The sequence below is a fragment of the Phoca vitulina genome, unplaced genomic scaffold (genome assembly GCF_004348235.1).
Source record: "Phoca vitulina isolate PV1807 unplaced genomic scaffold, GSC_HSeal_1.0 scaffold38, whole genome shotgun sequence".
NCBI classification, from domain to species: Eukaryota; Metazoa; Chordata; class Mammalia; order Carnivora; family Phocidae; genus Phoca; species Phoca vitulina.
This window is the reverse complement of record NW_022589741.1, coordinates 15,155,589-15,174,383: the sequence shown is the minus strand read 5'-3', so window position 1 is coordinate 15,174,383 and position 18,795 is coordinate 15,155,589. Positions and strand designations below refer to the sequence as shown.

The 18,795-nt window shown below is 58.0% G+C and overlaps 3 protein-coding genes across 3 annotated transcripts; 2 read left to right on the top strand and 1 right to left on the bottom strand.

Annotated features, from left to right (window-relative positions):
- The first annotated feature begins 1,444 nt into the window (after window positions 1-1,444).
- MFRP (membrane frizzled-related protein) lies at window positions 1,445-6,250 on the top strand. The gene is made up of 13 exons (XM_032428147.1): window positions 1,445-1,498; window positions 1,610-1,712; window positions 1,817-1,930; window positions 2,051-2,224; window positions 2,354-2,567; window positions 2,996-3,126; window positions 3,253-3,378; window positions 3,594-3,670; window positions 4,037-4,185; window positions 4,696-4,826; window positions 4,973-5,104; window positions 5,794-5,921; window positions 6,013-6,250. Exons 1-13 carry the CDS (start codon window positions 1,445-1,447, stop codon window positions 6,235-6,237), a joined length of 1,758 nt encoding a protein of 585 aa, XP_032284038.1. The 3' UTR covers window positions 6,238-6,250.
- A 743-nt stretch (window positions 6,251-6,993) lies between these two features.
- C1QTNF5 (C1q and TNF related 5) lies at window positions 6,994-8,790 on the top strand. The gene is made up of 3 exons (XM_032428148.1): window positions 6,994-7,080; window positions 7,380-7,636; window positions 7,963-8,790. The coding sequence occupies exons 2-3, from the start codon at window positions 7,423-7,425 to the stop codon at window positions 8,478-8,480; spliced, it is 732 nt and encodes a 243-aa protein (XP_032284039.1). The 5' UTR covers window positions 6,994-7,080; window positions 7,380-7,422; the 3' UTR covers window positions 8,481-8,790.
- A 1,647-nt stretch (window positions 8,791-10,437) lies between these two features.
- On the bottom strand, window positions 10,438-12,765 carry RNF26 (ring finger protein 26). The gene has a single exon (XM_032427897.1). The coding sequence runs from the start codon at window positions 12,720-12,722 to the stop codon at window positions 11,418-11,420; it is 1,305 nt and encodes a 434-aa protein (XP_032283788.1). The 5' UTR covers window positions 12,723-12,765; the 3' UTR covers window positions 10,438-11,417.
- Between the last annotated feature and the right edge of the window lie 6,030 nt (window positions 12,766-18,795).

Here is an 18,795-nt window from a genome sequence, read left to right as displayed (position 1 = left end):
CACAAGCAGCCCAGGCCTCCCCAGGGGATGAATGGAGAAGAACCAGGGGGTGAAGGGTCTCCCCTGAGTATGAGGACAGCTGCGTGAGGACCCCAGAATCGATCTCCTTTGTTTCTTCTCTCCCCTCTGGGTTCCTCACTTTGTCCCCCGCTCTTGCCAACAGGCCTCGGCCCCAGTGGAGGGTGAAAGAGGTGTGTCCTGCCAAGCACACACTTCGGATTTCCCTAGCCCTAGATTCCGCTCTTGGCTCTGTATCGCACCAGCTGTGTGACCCTGGGGAAGCCTCGGCGCTGTCATTTGTGAGATGGTTATGCTCCCTCGTAGCGTGACCCAGGGAGGGAAACGACACGGAAGGCCTCTTGCCCAGGGCCTATTACGTAATGTTCTGCAAATGGTGGCCACGAAGATGATGCTGCCTCCCTCGTCCTGCCCTGCCCGACGCGGCCCGAGCATGGCTAACACAAGACAGGTTAACAAGCCCTTTGCTTTCTCCCTGAGGACAGCTGGGCCAGGCCGGGTTTTTCCAAGAGACTGTCGTCACGGAGGAAGAGGCATGAAGTGGTCTAGTTTGCAGAGTGTGGGTTTTCTATCCTGCGGCAGATGGAACCAACTGCCAGGCTCCGCAGCCCAGTGGAGGGCATGCCCAGGCCGACCCTGTCCAAGGACTCGGCCCCTCTTCCTCCTTCTGCTCTGCCGTTCCTCCGCAGGCCGGCAGGCCCCGGGCAGAGACAGCCCGCCCCTCCCGCTCCCCTAGTCACATCAGCGCAGACAGAAGCAGCGCGTACGTACCATGTGCTTCCTGGACTGGCTCAGCTCTGGGTCCTGGCCACACAGGTGCTCTCACAGGGGCCTCGCAAAGACCCGGGCTTGGCTAACGCCCCAGGCCCCAGATGGGAGAACAGCTGCTTTTGTCCAGACCCCTCAAGGGCTCCTAGGCCTAAAGCTGCCAAACCCTCACGCCCAGCTTCCAAGGCCTTGGACATGCCTGCCATGGTCCTCCTTCCCTCTCAGCCCCCCTCGGGGACTCACTCAGTACTTGGGGTGAGGTGCGGAAAGGGGGTGTCCAGCTCCCCTGGTCACACACACACCCACCCCACGAGTGCCTAGTTTCCTCTGCGGGGTGTTCTCAACCATGGCCTGTGCCTTTAAGGACTGCTGCCCTGAGCCAAGCCCTTGACCTTAGCATCCTCAGCTGAGTTGGATTAAGGGACCATTTCATGCCTTTGCGAATTCCTTCTGGCTGCCTCCTTCCCCAGCACAGGGAGCAGCCAGTAGCCTGGACCAGTCGGCCAAGGGCAGTCTGAGAGTCGGTCTAGTCTGGCAACCCCTTCTCAAAGGGGACAGAGGCTACCCCTTTGATAGGCAGTTTGGGATCAGGGAGTGGGCCCTTGGAGGTGTTGGGCGACCACAAGGACTCCCAGAAAGCCATGCAGAGCCTCGAGCCATGAAGGAACGCTCAGATACCATCCTGTACGTGGAGGCGACAGAACTGAGCAAGGTAAGGGTCACAGAGGACCGCTCTCCCTGCCTAGAGCCGGCCGTGCCCGGGGCACATGCAAGCCAGACAGCATGGCCGCTGGCCCTCAGCCCCCCAGTCTTTCCCTTTCAGACTGAGTTCTGCAATCCTGCCTTTGAGCCTGAATCGGGGTCACCGTGCCCTCCAGTGGCTTCTCGGGAGGACGCCGGCCACAGCATCCCGGCTCCCTGGCATGGTAACCGTCTCAGGGAGTGGCCCGCGTTGGGGGCCAGGGTCGGGGGGACAGAGAGGCCCCCGAGCGAGAAGAGAGCTCTCACCAGCCCGCCCGCCCACCTGCAGGTCGGCGCCCCCGAGGGCTGCGGCCCGACTGCCGCTTCTCCTGGCTGTGCGTCCTCCTGCTGGCCGGCGTGTTGGTCCTGCTGCTCGGGCTTCTGGCGGCCATCATTCTAGCCCGTGAGCACCGGGCCCGCTTGGGAGAAGGGCTTCTGAATGACATACCATGAGCCATTGTATCCATCACCTCTGGGGAACCGACTCCTCTGAATCCCACTCCCCCATCTTCTCCCCCTCCAGAGTTGCCGGCTACACCCCTGTCTGGGGCCTCCTATCAGCCACTGCCTGCCCAAGGCCTGACCCCCAGTGGGACCACCACCCCCACCACCCCCTCCACCACCACCACCTCTCCGGCATCTGGGAACCCAAAAGGACAGCTGGAGGAGGCAGGCATGAGCCCCTCACCCCAGCCCAGTGAGTACCCAGGGCAGATCTTCCTGGAGAAGAGCCCAAGATGGCGGCAGGGGGGGCAGGAAGGGGAGCCTTGGAAATAAAAGGGTCTCTCTCCTTTTGACCTCGGAACTCTAACCTTCATCTCTGCAGCCTGTGGGGGCCTCCTTCCTGGCCCAAGGGGCTTCTTCAGCAGCCCCAACTACCCAGACCCTTACCCACCCAATGCCTACTGCGTGTGGCACATCCAGGTGGCCGCAGACCATGCAATACAGCTCAAGATCGAAGCGCTCAGCATGGAGAGCGTGGCCTCCTGTCTTTTCGATCGCTTGGAAATTTCCCCTGAGCCTGAAGGCCCCCTCCTCAGGTGGGTCCCCCTGCCCCCAGGAGATCTCACCTCTGCCCTGCACCACTGTCTAGAGGACAGAACCGGGGAGCGGCAGTGGGAAAGGCTGGACTGTGAAGAAACTGAGAAACCTGACCTCAGGGGCCCAGCTCTGCCACCAGCCTGCTGTGTGACCTTGGGAAGGTCACCGCCCCTCTCTGTCAGATGGAGCTCCCACCTCTGTTGCCCAAGAAGAAATGCCCACAAGGACGGATGGTTGGTCGGACGGACGGACAGACAGACGTGCCGGTCAGGAAAGTCAGAGCTCCCTGGGAAATGAAAGGACCCTTTTTGACCCCATCCTCCCCAGGTCAGGGCTTGAGGCAAGAGGACCGCAGGGCCCGGGCAGCCTCCGCTCCGGCTGGCCCTGAGCTCTGAGCCTCCATCACCCCCAACCTGGCCCCTTGCAGAGTGTGTGGGAGGGCGCCTCCCCCCACACTCAACACCAACGCCAGCCGCCTCCGGGTGGCATTCGTCTCTGACAGCAGCGTGCAAGGATTTGGTTTCCACGCCTGGTACCAGGCTGTGACCCCCGGGAACGGTGAGTGTCTTCCCACCCCGCCTCTGGCTGCCTCCCAAGCGTCCACTTCCTTCCCCTCCAGACACCCCGCCCCCGAGAAAGGGGTGGAGCCTCCGGGCGGCTCTGAATCCCGTCGCCCCTCCCCAGGGAGCTGTGCTCACGCCGAGTTCCCCTGCGACCAGCTCGTCTGCCTGCTGCCTGACTCGGTGTGCGATGGCTTTCCTGACTGTGCTGACGGCAGCGACGAGACCAGCTGCAGTGCCAAGTTCCTGGGTGCGGGCCCCGCCGGGCACAGCGCGGGTACTGTCCTCGGGCTCCCGACCCGGGTCCGGCCAGGGCTCCCCAGCTCTGGCCCAGCCCCAGACCTGCCCGGATATTCTCCTGGCCCAGAACTCGCTTCCTCATGGGCCTGGCCCAAACTCTCCCCTGCAGTCCGGGCTGAAGGCGCAGACCCTGGCAAACTCCTGGGCCCCTCCTCCTCTCTGCAGGGTGCGGGGGGAATCTGACTGGGCTCCAGGGCACTTTCTCTGCCCCCAGCGACCCGCAGAGGTACCCTCACCGCCAGGTAAGCCGGGGCGCCACGGGGAGGGCAGTGGGGCACGTGCGGACACACACCTGCACACCCGGGTTAGTGTGACCGGGAACCGCGTGGGAGATGCCGCCTGGTTCTTGGGAAGGTCAGAGCTCCAACAGGCAGCGAGGGAACAGCACTGAGCGCTTACCCGACGTTCCCGTGCTGGGTAAACTTCTCTCTGAGAGCAGACAAGTTCAAAGGCCCTCCCACCACCGATGCGGACAGCTCGGGGGGCCGCCCCCACCCACGCCCTGCCCGGCCTGCAGCAGGGAGAAAGCCCTTCTGGAGCCCTGCCTGGATGCGCAGAGCGGGACAGGAGAAGGAACCCTGACCGACTCCACCCGTGCCCTCCCCCAGCTCTGCACCTGGCACATCTCGGTGCCTGCAGGACACGGCCTAGAACTGCGGTTCCACAACTTCAGCCTGGAAGCTCAGGACGAGTGCAGGCTGGACTATGTGGCGGTGTATGAGACCAGCGACGCAGGGGCCCTTGGCCTCCTGGGCAGGTAGCCGCCGAGCAGGAGCCCCGGAGAAACTCCATCCTCCGCGGTCTGACGGTCAAGGCCTCCCGCAGATTCACCCTGCCCTCTCCCTGGCTTCCAGTTCCTTCTGCTCTAAGCCAGGGGTCTCTTCACCGTCACCCTAGGAAGAGGCTTGTCCTTCCTCAGCCCAAAGCCTTTGTTCGGCATTGCCCCTGTGCACAAGGCCATTTCCCTGTACCCTCCCTGCCTGGTTCTCCTGCCCCGTGGGGCCCACTCCTACTTCCCCTCAAACCCTCACTGGTGTTTCCCATCTCCGACTGGCTCAAGTTCAAGCAGTTTGCTTAATTCTTTGCCTACTGAATATGTGTGTCTTCCTCCCAGGCCCTAAGTGCCATGAGTCAGCGGCCATGTGTCCCACCCCCTCTGGCACGGCCCAGAGCACCAGCTCAGAGGGAGGCCTGCGGGAACACCCCCGGGCGGGGGTGGGGGGAGGCCAAGGGCCCCCTGCCCAGGTCTGCTCTCTGCCTCCGGCAGGTTCTGTGGAGCAGAGCCACCCCCTCGCCTCATCTCCTCGCACCAGCAGCTGGTGGTGCTCTTTAGGACAGACCGTGGCATCAGCACCGGGGGCTTCTCTGCCACCTACCGGGCCCTCAATGCCACAGAGAGTAGGTGGCCCTGGGTGAGCGGGTGTGGCTGTGGAGGCGCCTCCAGGAGGACGAGGAAGGGCTCTGGCCCCCGCTCAGGGCACCGCAAAGGCAGTGTGGGGGCACAGGCCTGCCCCAGGGCACCGCCATGCCCCCTATGCCTACAGATCCCTGTGGGCCCGGAGAGTTCTCCTGCCGTGACGGAGGGTGTAAGAGCGTGCAGTGGACGTGTGACACGTGGAGTCGCTGCCTGGACAGCGGTGATGACAGCTGCAGCAGCCCCTTGCTCCCACCCCCAGGTGAGAAGCCCGCCCCACAGCACTGGGGGGGGAGGGAGGCTGGAGCAGGCTGGGGCCCATTCATAGAAACCCCACTGGCACACTTCATAACAGCTCACCCCTGTCCTCCCCGATGGGGGGACTCTGCAGAGTCCGGGAGGGATTCTCACCCGGTGGTGACAATGGTACTTAACGTCACCCCCAAGGCAAGTGGGAATCTGGGAGTTGATGGTTGGGGCTTCAAGAACCAGCCCAGCCTTGTCACACAGAGAGCCCCTCTACACAGCCCACCTCGGAGAGGAAGGTGAGGGGCGCCCGGCTGGCTCAGTCCGTAGAGCATGCGACTCTTGATCTTGGGGTCGTGAGTTCAAGCCCCACGTTGGGTGTGGAGCCTACTTAAAAAAAAAAAAAAAGAAGATGACGATGAGAGTGAGAGCAGGGGCTTTCCTTCCAGATGCCCAGCGGGCCCTGCCAATGTCAGTGCCCCATGCCCCCGAGATCAGAGAGACACCTGCATCATGCCGAGGGCTGGTGAAGGATGTTTGGGCAGGCTCTTGGGGATAATGGGCACCTGTCATGTGTGCAAAGCATCTCCCCATGTTATCTCCTTTGACTCCCACAACAACCCCCAAATGACCCAGAGAGAGCGGTTGGGTGACTTGCCCCAGGTCACCAGCCCGTGTACCCCCCCAGTAATTCTCCCCTTACAGAGCTGGCTTGCGAGCCCGTCCAGGTGGAGATGTGCATCGGTCTGAGCTACAACACCACGGCCTTCCCAAACGTCTGGGTGGGCATAGCCACCCAGGAGGAGGTGATGGAGATCCTCAGAGGTTACAAGGTGCTCTAGGCAGAGATTAGGAGGGACCCACAGCAAAGGGGAGGGAGCCTCGGGAATGGGGTGCCTGAGGGCTGATCTCGTCCTTCCACAGAGCCTGACAAGTCTGCCCTGCTACCAGAGTTTCCGGAGGCTCCTCTGCGGGCTGCTTGTGCCCCACTGCACCCCCATAGGCAGTGTCCTTCCCCCCTGCCGCTCTGTCTGCCAGGAGGCTGAGCACCAGTGCCAGTCTGGCCTGGCTCTACTGGGTACCCCCTGGCCTTTCAACTGCAACAGGCTACCTGAGGCGGCTGGCCTGGAGGCTTGTGCCCAGCCCTGACCCTGAGGCAGGCCCCTGCCCCTCTGCCTGCCCATCCTCCTTTGCCGATCAGGGCGGGCAGGCAGGGGACAAAGGAAGGAGGACCAGCATGGGACTCTGCCCATCCTGTCTGGAGCCTCCCAGGGAAGGAAAGAGAAGTCCTCGGCAGGGCTAATGGAAGCTTCCCTGTCCCTTTACTTGCCCCAACTCCACACAGTGCCATTGCCCGTGAGGACTGCTTCCCACCCAAGCCTCTGACCCCAATTTCCAATCTCCTGCCTTCCCCTCTGGGGAGACCTACTTTTTCAGGTTCTCCACCACCTGCCTTCTGACTCTTTCACTTATTCAACAAAAATGTGTTGAGTGCCTAGTAATGTGGCAGGCGCTGTTCTGAGTCCTGGGGATCCAGTTGCCCAACTGCCTCTAGAACTCTCCCCCTCCGTTCTCAGCTTCTGTTTCCCTTGGACTAGTCTTGTCCTTGGTCTGTGTGACGGCACCATCTCTCCTTCCCGGCTCCTTGGAGCAGTGGGTGCCCCGAGTGTCTGTCTCGCACAGCTCTGCCTCCCTGTGCCCAGCTAAGACTCCCTCCCCCTCCTTTCTCCCCCAAACCTTGGCCGGCGGCCGGGCGACACCACGAGTTATTTCCCTGCTATTTCCCGGCCGGGAGCTCTTGGCCCCTGAACAACTGGTTTCCTCTTGGAGTCTGGGAGGAGCAGACCAGAGCCGGCAGGGAGTGCACCCGAACCAGGGGGACGCCGAGGGCAGGGGACGCCTGGCAGGGGAGACGCGCAGGGGCGGGGCAGAGGTCAGCTGGAGGGTCTGGAGTAGCGAGCGCCCCACGGAGGCCCCGGGAGACGGGAGGGGGTGAGTGTGGTGGAGCGTGGGAGGGAGGTGGGAGCGGGAGGGACTGGGGGAAAGTTGGAGCGGGCGGGGCACTGGGTGGGGTGGGGGGAGCGGCCAGCCTCTCCTGTCCCCCGCCACTCCCCGGCGCCCACCGGGTCCCTGGCTCTGGGGGCGTCCCCCCTTTGTCCCCCCCCCCCCCCGCAGCCGCTCAGTCTCAGGCCCGTGGCAGTGGGGTGGGGAACCACCCGGCCGCGCCGGGGCGGGGACCGAGGCCGGTGCCGAGATTCTGGGTCCCGACTCCCGTCCCGCCTGGCCCGCAGACTGCGAGAGGACCCCGGCGGCCGGAGCCCCCGTGCCAGCGCCATGAGACCGCTCGTCGCCCTGCTGCTCCTGGGCCTGGCGGCCGGCTCGCCCCCGCTGGACGACAACAAGATCCCCAGCCTGTGCCCGGGGCACCCCGGCCTTCCCGGCACGCCGGGCCACCACGGCAGCCAGGGCCTGCCCGGCCGCGACGGCCGCGACGGCCGCGACGGCGCGCCCGGGGTTCCGGGAGAGAAAGGCGAGGGCGGGAGTCCGGGTAAGAAGGCGGCGGGGTCGCCGTCCACGGGGCCGTCCGCGCCGGCCGGGCCGAGGGCCGGGGCTCGGGGTCCCGCCAGGGGGCGCCGCCGGGCTCCGGGAGCGGGGCGCTGGGAGGGTGACGCAGCGCGGGGCGGCCGCGGCTCCGGGGACCGTCTCCTGCGGGCGGCGGGGCGCGGGGGGGGGGGGGCGGCGAGCGGCAGGGCGGCCCTCGCCCAGGAAGCGGCGGCAGGGAGCCCCAGACAGGGTGGGGAGGGTGCTGAGCGGCGCCCCCGGCCGCCGCCGCCGCCGCCACTCTGGCCCTAACCGCGCCCCGCACCCCCGCAGGGCTGCCGGGGCCCCGGGGGGAGCCCGGGCCGCGAGGAGAGACGGGACCCGTGGGAGCCACCGGGCCTGCGGGCGAGTGCTCGGTGCCTCCGCGCTCCGCCTTCAGCGCCAAGCGCTCCGAGAGCCGAGTGCCTCCGCCGTCCGACGCGCCCCTACCCTTCGACCGCGTGCTGGTGAACGAGCAGGGACATTACGACGCCACCACCGGCAAGTTCACCTGCCAGGTGCCCGGGGTCTACTACTTCGCGGTCCACGCCACCGTCTACCGGGCTAGCCTGCAGTTCGATCTGGTCAAGAATGGCGAGTCCATCGCCTCTTTCTTCCAGTTTTTTGGGGGGTGGCCCAAACCAGCCTCGCTCTCGGGGGGCGCCATGGTGCGGCTGGAGCCAGAGGACCAGGTGTGGGTGCAGGTGGGCGTGGGCGATTACATTGGCATCTATGCCAGCATCAAGACGGACAGCACCTTCTCGGGATTTCTGGTGTACTCGGACTGGCACAACTCCCCTGTCTTTGCTTGATGCCCACTGGAAAGTGAGCGGTGTGACGCTGACAGCCACATCGTCCGGGAGGGCTGGCCCCCCCCTTGGGATGTTGTGAACGACTCCAGTCCTGCTGCTGGCAGAGAATGGGGACAGAGGCTGTCTGAGATCAGGGCTGGCAGTGAGGGGCAGTGGCTGGATTTCTGCCCAAAACCAAAGGAGCGCTCTGTGCTGGCAGGTGTGGGTCCCCCAGTTGCTGTGGCCCAGGATCCCAGAGGTGGGGTGCCCTCTTCCTGGTGTTCTGCTTCTCTGGGTCCTCCCTTGTCCCTCCTATTCCTGGGCGCTTTTCTCAGAGATTATTCAATTAAAAAAAAAAAAAAGTCCTACTGGCTCAGTTCAGCCTTTCTTCTTTAGTGGTGGGGATGCCCTAATGGTGCGGGTGGGGGAGGGGAGAGGGAACGATGGGGAAGATGGGCAGGGTGGTGCTCAGGCAGAAGGAAGGGCTCTTGGGCTGGATGAGCCCTGGGGCAGCAGATCGAGGTAGCAGGCCCCGGGGAATGAGAAGCCGCTCCGTAGAGCTGTCCCCTGAGTTGTGTTGGATGTGGACAGGAGCGCTTGGCTGAGGAGGGTGCCCTTCTGGCATGGGGCTCTGGCCACCTTTTTCTGACTCAAAGATGTCATATGAACTGGGCGGGGGCTACCTTCACCACACACACCCCTACCCTGATCAACAGTAAGGGTACCCGGGTTTGCATCTGTGACTGCTCTGGCTGCTTGTCCAGTCTCTAGGTGACTGGAAAGCTGTTTCTCTGTCCCCCACGCCAGGGAAGTGGTGTGTTCTGGGGTGGCTAGAGATAAGTCGTTTCTGAGCTGACCACAAGGGGGCGTCCCAACTCCAGAATGCAGCAAAGATCCTGGAGAGCTTGAGCTCGCGACTGCTAGGGTAGTTAGGGGGAGGACCGGTATTGAGGTCGGCTAATGTAATTCCAGATGGGGGTGCAGGAAAAGGGGTTCCTTTGCTCCCAGCTCAGGAAGTTTATCCTCTCTCATAAAATGTTTATCCTCACATTAAACAGAGACTGGAAGGAGCCAAGCTTCCCCTTGCTCAGCTCCCTCTCTAGGGTTGGGGGGAGGGGAGAAAAGCCCTCCCCAGGCCTCCCAACTCCAAGATGGATGTGGTGAACTCCCCCCACCGTCCTGGGCATAGCCTGGGTGGGCCGCGCCACTAAGTCTGAGGCTAGCCACAAAGCCCCTTCAAGGTTCCCCTCCTCTGACCTTCAGAAGCCAGCCCCAGCCCCACCCCCACCCCAATGACTAACAAACCAGGGCTTGCCAGACCCACAATCAGTTCAGCCTCTCAACCCCAGAGAATGTGAGGGGCCTCTTCTCAGTTTCTTTCTGACCTACCCTTCCTCCCCCCCACCCCCAACCGCCCCACAGCTTCCAGAAGGCTGCCCCTGGCATTATGCTCCTAGATTTAACATACAATTATGTGGGAGCGTCCCCCCTCCCTCTTGCTGGGCCTATGAGGGCAGATATGAGGGTGGGGACTGGGATTGGGTCTTGGGCTTCAGCTCCCAGCTCTCCGCCAGGAGGCCTCACGGCCCCACTCCAGCCCAAGCGACACAAAGACAAGCACCAGGCTCCTCCAGGGATCAGACGGTAGCTTGGACTCCGGGCAGCAAGAACCCCAAATTCCCTCTTGGGAAGGGCAGCACTGAGAAGCTGGGAAGCTGACTCAAGGGATGAGGACGTTCACACTCCTCTCTACTAGGGCTTCATTCTGACAAAAGTAGGAAAGATAGGGAGGGCTTTCCAAAAGCCAGGTGTATGAGGGCACAAATTGGACGGGGCGAAAGCTAATCCAGCCACACCTGGCACGGGCTGTCCCCAAGGCACAGTCCTCACATCCTATCTTATCTCCTCCCCCACCAGGCCCCCCCACAGACCACAGTAGCTCCAGCAGGACTGAAGGACCCTGCTGCAGCATCAGTTACCCTGACCAACTGCTCACCCCTGTAAGGACGCGCACCGAGGCTGTCAGAGCTGTCAACAGAAATTTATTCACCAGAAACTGGGCCGGCAGACCCATCTGGGCCAGACAGACCCATCAGGGAGCTGCATACTCCTAGGCTGGCCCCTTCTGTATTTGGACCCTAGTGAAATGTGCACAGTCTGCCCTCCCCAGTGCCAGGGAGAGACAAACAGAAGGGAAATGCCACTGTTCTCTGTGATGTGGGGAGTGAAAGGGGTAGGAGTAGAAATCTGGTTATCCCTCCTGAGGCTCCCAGTGGAGCTGGGGTGCCAGAGGGTAATATGGTCCCAAAGCCAGGTGCAGACACCCACCCCCCAAGGGGTAAACTCTTGATCCTAGCTGTTGGATCAGGTTGGGAGGAAGCCTCAGAAGATCAAGACAGGCAGAAGTGGTAACTCGAAGGGCACCTGAGAGATACTATCCCCAAGGCCTACCAGTGCACAGGTGCTCTGGCTGAAAGCAAAGGTTCAAGTTCGTTCCAAGGCCCTTGAGTTACCAAAACATCCAAACGACAGTGATGTGTTGTGGCTGCAGAAGCTGGGGAGGAAACGGGGAGGGGCCAGGGAGAGGACCTGCAAGTCCCCAACAGAAAAACCAGAAGGAGAGGGGGAGCCCCAGAGGTTGGCATCTGGATGGGCCCTGGCAAGCTGGAGGGGAGTCCACAGCAGTCTCAGGGCCTTGCATAGTGACACACTCACCACCTCTGGCATCACACAGGGACGCACTGGGTAAGGAAGAGCTGTTACCCTGCCCCACCCAGCTCACAGTCTTCCAGAGTTATCCTGTCTCAGCGTCCCGGACGTACGGCTTGGAGGCTCGGCGTGACGGCCATGGGGGCGGGAGGGGCTTCAGGCCAGGAACCAAGAGGTCAGGTGTTAAAGCTGTCCTAGCGCAGGTGGCCTCACGGAGCACGGAAGGGTGGGCAGGCGGGCAAGGAGTCTTCAGAGGTAGACGTTGAGGGTCTGCAGAATGCCGCGGCGGCAGAGCGGGCAGTTGCGGTGGTGGACGGGGTGGCGCATGAGGATTTCGGTGCAAGCCTGGCACAGGCAGAGGTGCCGACAGGGCAGAAGCAGCACCGTCTTGCTCTGGTCCTGGCAGATGACACACTTCTTCCGCTCCTCTTGCTCCTTGAGCAACTTCCAGGGGTCTTGCCCAGCTACAGACTCCTCCTCATTGAGCCTCTCCCGGCCGCGGGCAGGTGTTGCTCTGGCCGTCCTGACCTCTTCCTCCTCTTCTGCCTCCGATCTGGGCCGTGCTTCGGGAAGACTGTCCTGTCGCCAGGTCCTGGCTGAAGGCACCCTCCTCGGGCCGCCCTGAGGGGCCCCAGGAGCCCCTCCCCGGTTCGGCCAGCTGGCCAGCTGCAGGCTGCGGCTCCAGACCCGGCGCCAGGCCTCCAAGTCCAGGGCCAGGCGAGACAGCCGCACGACATCCTCTCGGAGCCGGTGGTAGGACGGCCAGGCACAGAGCTGACTGAGCGCCCGGGTGGCCAGTCTCAGGGTGAGGTCCGGGTGCAGGACAGTCACCATCACTGCCAGCACGCAAGCCAGCAGCACCAGGCCGGTGACGTTGACAAGCACGAAGCTGGCCAGGAGGCGGGCAGCTGACGCCAGGAGCTCCAGTGCTAGCTGGCAGGGGGTCCAGAGGAGGATGGCCATGGCCACGGCACTGCTGGAAATGTGGGCTAGGAAGGCAGCTACAACGTCCGTCAGCCTCCACAGTGGCCCCATCACTGCGTCCCACAGGGCCAGCATCAGGGAAAAAAGGTTCTGAGTGCCGATGAGGCAGATGTTGACCAGGCTGTTGATCACGTAGGCCACCAGGCTCATGGCGATGGCACAGATGTCACAGGCCTGGCGCAGCAAAGCATGGCCGCTGGAGACCACATTGAGGACACCGCGGTGCAGTAGCTCCCGGCCCCTCAGTGCCCCGTGAGAGGCCAGGTGCCCCAGGAGCTTTAAGCTCTCCAGGCCAGAGCAGCAGGAGTACAGCAAGGTACACAAGGCCTGCAGGCCCCCAAAGGTGAACCGGACCAAGGCTTCGATCAAGGCCAGCAATGAAAGCAGGACTCCGCGGCCCAAGTGCAAAAGACTCGTCAGTACCGTGTGTGGCAGGTTGTAGATGAAGGCCAGGAGCCAGGCCAGGGAAGCCAGGAGGGAGGACACCAGCAGGAAGTTGAGGTCCAACACCAAGGTCAGCAGGTCCAGCACAAGGCCCACCCCATTCACTACCATGTACACAGCCTCCATGATAGGGCTGTGGAGGTTAATCCAAAAGGAAGTCTGGCTCTAGGCTGAGGGGGGGGGGGGGGGGGGCAAGGGTGGAAATATTTGGGGACGTCAGGGATTAATTTGGAAGGGAAGTGAGCAGTCTCCAAGCCAGGGAGAACCAAGAATCTGAGGAAGAAGTGGGTTAGAGCGAGGTGGAGTCTCAGGGGAGGGAAAGGGGGCCAGGCGCCAGTCCAGGAGTCCCGGTTTGGAAGGCGGGCTGTCTGGGAGGGAAGAGGCCAAACATCTCTAAAGTGGAGGTGAGCCCGGGCTGGAGGAGAGAGCTCAGCTTTGGAGGCCTGGTGGTGGCGAACCACGGCCGGGCAGTGGGTCGGACCGAGAGGAGGCCGGGAACGGATGGTTTCGGGCCGGGGCCGGGGGGGGGGCGGCGCAGGCTGGGCGCGGGCTCGCGGTCCAGCTACGCAGGTACCCCTGTCCCCGCCCGGCCCCCGTCCTCTGGGCTCGCGGCGCTTTGCGTCCAAAGGGGCAGTGGGAAAGGGAGTCAGCCTCAGCAAACCCCAAACGCGGCCTCTACTCCGCTGGGCGCCGCCATCTTGTGTGCGAAGGGGTGGGGCAAAAAGCGTGACGAGGAGGGCGGGACAACGAACTCCTGCCAATCGTTGAGAAGCAACCCGAGGAAACATCGAGCACTCATTGGTCCGTTTGAACAGCGCCCAAACGTATTTACTCTCCAAGGGGAAGGGCGGGGACAGATTGAAATCCCCGCCCCCTTGAGGCGGTGATTGGTCAATTGACGGCCAGAAGCGGATTAATCCTTCCTCCTAGCCCCGCCCCCAAACGGAGCAGGATTTTGGACGGGGCCAAATACCGGTGCTGTTCTTCGTCCTGGCCACCCCCCCCCCCACCGTCGTGAACATTTTAGGCGAGAGTTGAAGGTTACTACCTCTGAGCTGGGCTCCGGGATTGCACCGCTACTACACCCTCCTCAGACTCGCTGCCTCGTCCTCCTCTATTCATTCATTCATTCAGTCGATCATTTATTGAGCTCCTGCAAACACACTGGGGATACAAAAAATGTTTAAGAGGGTGTGCCTGCTCTCCAGCCGGTCACAAGGGGAAACATATTGTTACAGGGGATTCCCGAGCTGCTATTCCGAACTGTTTCCTCCAGCGTTATCAGCTTTTCTCTGCATCTTCAGGAGATTATCTCATTGTCTTTATGACAAGGAGGCCACAGACCAGAAATAGCTCACAGTCCTTCACTAGTCCCTGTTAAACTGTTTACTTAAACATTCTAGTTAGATATCTACCCCTGGGCGGCTCTAGGTTCCTCAATAAGTAATCCTTTCCTTTAATATTCAAAATATATTTGAGACATCATCCCAAATCTGTTGGGAAACCTGGTGTTTTCTACTAATGCCAAGATACTTACTTGAGGGTCTCATCCTTCCCCTGGTCACCATTGCTTTAATTTCCTGCTTGTTTGAACGCTCCATCTCCATCCTGGCCTGGACTCCTAAAAGTGTTTGTCCCCCTTCACCCACCCAACCCCAAACGCTACCTGAGTCCCTCACCCCCCAAAGCCCCACTGATAGGAAGCTGAGTTATGCAGCAAGCCTTAACTGAGATGTGTCGGTCGCACTAGGGGTGACAGCACAGTGCAGAGCAAGGACTGCAGTTTCTAAAATTCCACTGGTTTTGCACTAGCCTCTCTCACACCTGTCGGGCCCCAACTTAATGTTTTCTCTGGGGACACATGTTTTCCCTTCCTCTTCTTCCTCTTCCTCTTGGGATTTCTTCTCCCTTTCTTTAGCCATCAGACTACAACTTCCTATTTTGTTATTTGATTTTACAGCATAGTCTGTCTCTACCCCCAACCCAAGCTAAGCTCTAACCACAAAATGCTAATCTCTCTAAACAAGGGAGAATAATATAAGGATTTGTTTTAGCCTCCTGCTCAGAGCATGGTCTGTTGTGGTTATTGCTGCTGATGCTTTTATTGTCCAACTCTGCCTTTTCCCCCAATTTCAAATCTTGGCAAATACACCCACCTCCCCTTCAAGATATTTGATCTCCCCACCTGTAACCTGTCCTCTTCAGAAATGTTAGCTGTTCAGTGAACACCTCCTGTGTTCCTAGTCTATCTTCCTGCAGCACTTGATACCATGGGCCACTTCCTCCACCCTGGGCCCCTGGACATTACCCTCTCCTGTATTCTTTCATGGCTTCCTCTCCTTCCTACATGATGATTTCCAAATCTGTGCCTTCAGCCTGAATCTCTTTTGCAAAGTTTAGGTTGCAACCGCTACCTGGACATAGACAGCGCCTGGATATTGCACTCCTGCTTCAGACTCAACATGTCCAGGGGCACCTGGGTGGCCCAGTCCGTTAAATGTCTGCCTTTGGTTTGGATCGTGATCCCGGGGTTCTGGGATTGAGCCCCTCGTCAGGCTCCTTGCTCAGCAGGGAGTCTGCTTCTCCCTCTCCCTCTGCCTGCTGCTCCCCTTGCTTGTGTTCTTCTCTCTGTCAAATAAACAAATAAAATTCTTTAAAAAAAAATTAAAAAACAAATAAACTCAACATGTCCAAAACCAAACTCAGCAAACTTGCTGTGCCTACACGGTGTGCAATTAACCAGCCAGCTTTCCACAGCAAGAAAGACCTTCTTGGAATTGGCAGGATCCTCTAAAACAGTATTTCCATTAGTTGGGGACCAAAGCTTCCCCTCTGAGTGATCTGAGACTCACCAAAACCACTTTGTTTTTTGTTTTTGTTTTTTTTTTAAAGATTTTATTTATTTGACAGAGACACAGTGAAAGAAGGAACACAAGCAGAGGGAGTGGGGGAGGGAGAAGCAGGCTTCCCGCTGAGCAGGGAGCCCGATGCAGGGCTCGATCCCAGGACCCTGGGATCATGAACTGAGCCGAAGGCAGACGCTTAGCGACTGAGCCACCCAGACGCCCCTCACCACTTTGAATGAGCTATATAACCTTTGACTCAGCTGGTCACACAGCTGTGGCAGACAGAGGTTATGTGCGGCCACAATTCTTGTGACAAATGAATTGCTGTACTACAAAATGCTCTCCGTTCTTAAGCTGCAAAGTACCATGTGAACACAATGCAAAAGAAGTGCTGGGATGACACCCCCTTGAAAAAAGCCAATGTACTTCCCCGTGCTGAACAATTATAAACCATTCCCCTTGAGGTGACCGTGGAAATGGTGGTTGGGTTTGGAGTCAAGTGGCATCTCTACTAACTTGGTCATGTTTCTTTCTCCTCCAGGACTGCGTTTCAGGTAAGAGCCTCTTCAAACCCACAGTTGCCAAAACGGGGGTCACCATCTGTCCAGAGGCCGGAGAAAGAAGACGAGAATGTTGGTGGAAAGAGCCAAGGCCAACTGACAGTAAGAAAGAAGTTCAAATTGCTTACTAGTGTGAGTTGTGGTGATGGAGAAGATCTGCAGCCAGATCTTGAGAAAACTGAATGCCTAGAGGTACTCTCTATCCTGGCAGAATTTTATAGTAGAAGTTGTATTGGGGAGTGGGGTGAACTAAAGCCCTCAGGCACCTTCCCCCAGGCTTCTGCTTTTCTGTGGTGGTGTTAACTGTAGGGATTTTGTTTTACTGGGTAAGAGATGCTCGCAGGGACAACAAAAGGGGATTTTAGAGATGGGGTAAAACCAGGAAAGAACGTCCAATTCAGAGGTCTTGTTTGTGGTATTATGTGTACTATCACCCTCCCCGTTGGCTCCCCATCAAGCATTCAGTATAATCTATATTACCTCCATGGTTTTTAGAGTTGGATTTTTTTTCCTTTTTGATCTAATTTTGCTTTTGACTGATGCAAATCATTCACAGGGTCCCAAAGTCAAAACTATATATATTTTTTATTTTTTTTTTTAAGATTTTATTTATTTATTTGACAGAGAGAGAGACAGAGAGAGAGGGAACACAAGCAGGGAGAGTGGAGAGGGAGAAGCAGGCTTTCTGCAGAGCAGGGAGCCTGATGCGGGGCTCCATCCCAGGACCCTGGGATCATGACCTGAGCCGAAGGCAGACGCTTAACGACTGAGCCACCCAGGCACCCCCCAAAGTCAAAACTATATTAAAAGGTACATTCATAGGTTTGTTTTCATTCTGCCCCCACCACCCTGTTCCCTCCCAGCACCAGCTAAAGGCCCCACAAATCACCAACATACCAAAAAATGTTTTCCTTTGTCATTCAGGATCCAGGGCTTGGCGTTGGCCCAGCAGAACTCATAACCCTAAACATCAGCTCTGCTAATGACCCTGTTCAGGCCCAAAAAAGCCTTTTTCTGAATCTCATAATGTCCTGGAAACATGAGGTGTGTCCAAATGGCACAAACAAAACTCCTGAATTTTTATGTGGGGGGGAATTTGAGTAGTTGAAGTGCTTAGGTAAGAAAAGAAATACATTAATTACCTAGTCAAATCCTCTTGCTTTTCTTCTTGTTCTAATTTATGGTTCCAGAAGTACTCAGAAAGTAATGCAATAGCTGAGGAACATTTGCAATATTAATTCAGATTTTTTAAATGTGTATATATGTGAATCTAAATGAAACACACATACGTATTTAATGGGTTTTAGCTCTGTTTTGACGTAAGGAAAGGAATGAAAAAAAAGCACCCCATAATTTTAGGCATCGATTTAAGACATTGTTGGGGGTGGGGCGCCTCGGTGACTCAGTCGGTTAAGCATCTGACTCTTGATCTCAGCTCAGGTCTTGATCTCAGGGTCATGAGTTCAAACTCTGTGTTGGGCTCCATGCTGGGTGTGGAGCCTACTTAATTAAAAAAACTTTTTTTTTGAGGGCAAGTCAATGATGATAGGACTGACATGGTTAGCAAAGGTAAAGGGGAAACAAGGTCATTTTTTGGACCAAAGATCCAGAAGCATTTTTGTGCCACGTGCCCTGTATGGTACATGGTTGAACTTGTTACTGGAGCTCACATCAGTTGTGCTGACCATGATTGGCGTCCTCTGAACAGTAGAAAGATTATAGACAGTGTTTTCTGGATCTGCCCAAAGATGAAACATCTTGGAAAGACATACATCACATTTGGCCTTACTACCTCTCTGGGACACATGATGGGAATCCTGGCTAAGAGCTGTTAAAACAAGTAGATTTAACGTAGATGAGATATAAAAAGAACTTGAAGAGTGAAGCAAAACAACAGATTCTCAAAGAGCAAATTATGGTCTCGGGTGGAAAATGAAATTACTCTTGAATATGCACTATTCGCAGATATTTGAGATGGACTGTTGTGTAATATTAAAAATATTGAGGGGCACCTTGGCGGCTCCGTTGGTTAGGCGTCCGACTCTTGATTTTGACTCAGATCTGATCTCAGGGTGGTGAGATTGAGCCCTGCTTCATGCTGGGCGTGGAGCCTGCTTAAGATTCTCTGTCTCCCTGGACTCTGATAAACAAACTGAGGGTTCTAGAGGGGAGGGGGGTGGGAGGATGGGTTAGCCTGGTGATGGGTATTAAAGAGGGCACGTTCTGCATGGAGCACTGGGTGTTATATGCAAACAATGAGTCATGGAACACTACATCAAAAACTAATGATGTAATGTATGGTGACCAACATAACATAAAAAAAAAAAAAAAGATTCTCTGTCTCCCACTCCCTCCGCCCCTCCACCCCTCCCTCTCTCTCTCCTTCTCTAAAATATGTATATACATATAAATAATATTGACAAAAGTTTAGCCAAAAAATCTAAATCTGTTTGGTTATTTTACTTTGTTTACAATTAATGAGGCAATACTAATACATTATTTTTTTTACAATTTTATTTATTTATTTGAGTCTAGAGAGAGAGAGAGAGCACGAGCAGTGGGAGGGGCAGAGAGAGAAGCAGACTGCCCCCTGAGCAGGGAGCCCGACGTGGGGCTCAATCCCAGGACCCCGGGATCATGATCTGAGCCGAAGGCAGACGCTTAACTGACTGAGCCTCCCAGGCTCCCCTAACACATTATTATTATTATTAACTGAAGTCCATAGTTTCCATTAGTGTTGACTGTATGGGTTTTGACAAATGTATAATGCCATGTATCTACCATTCAGTGTCA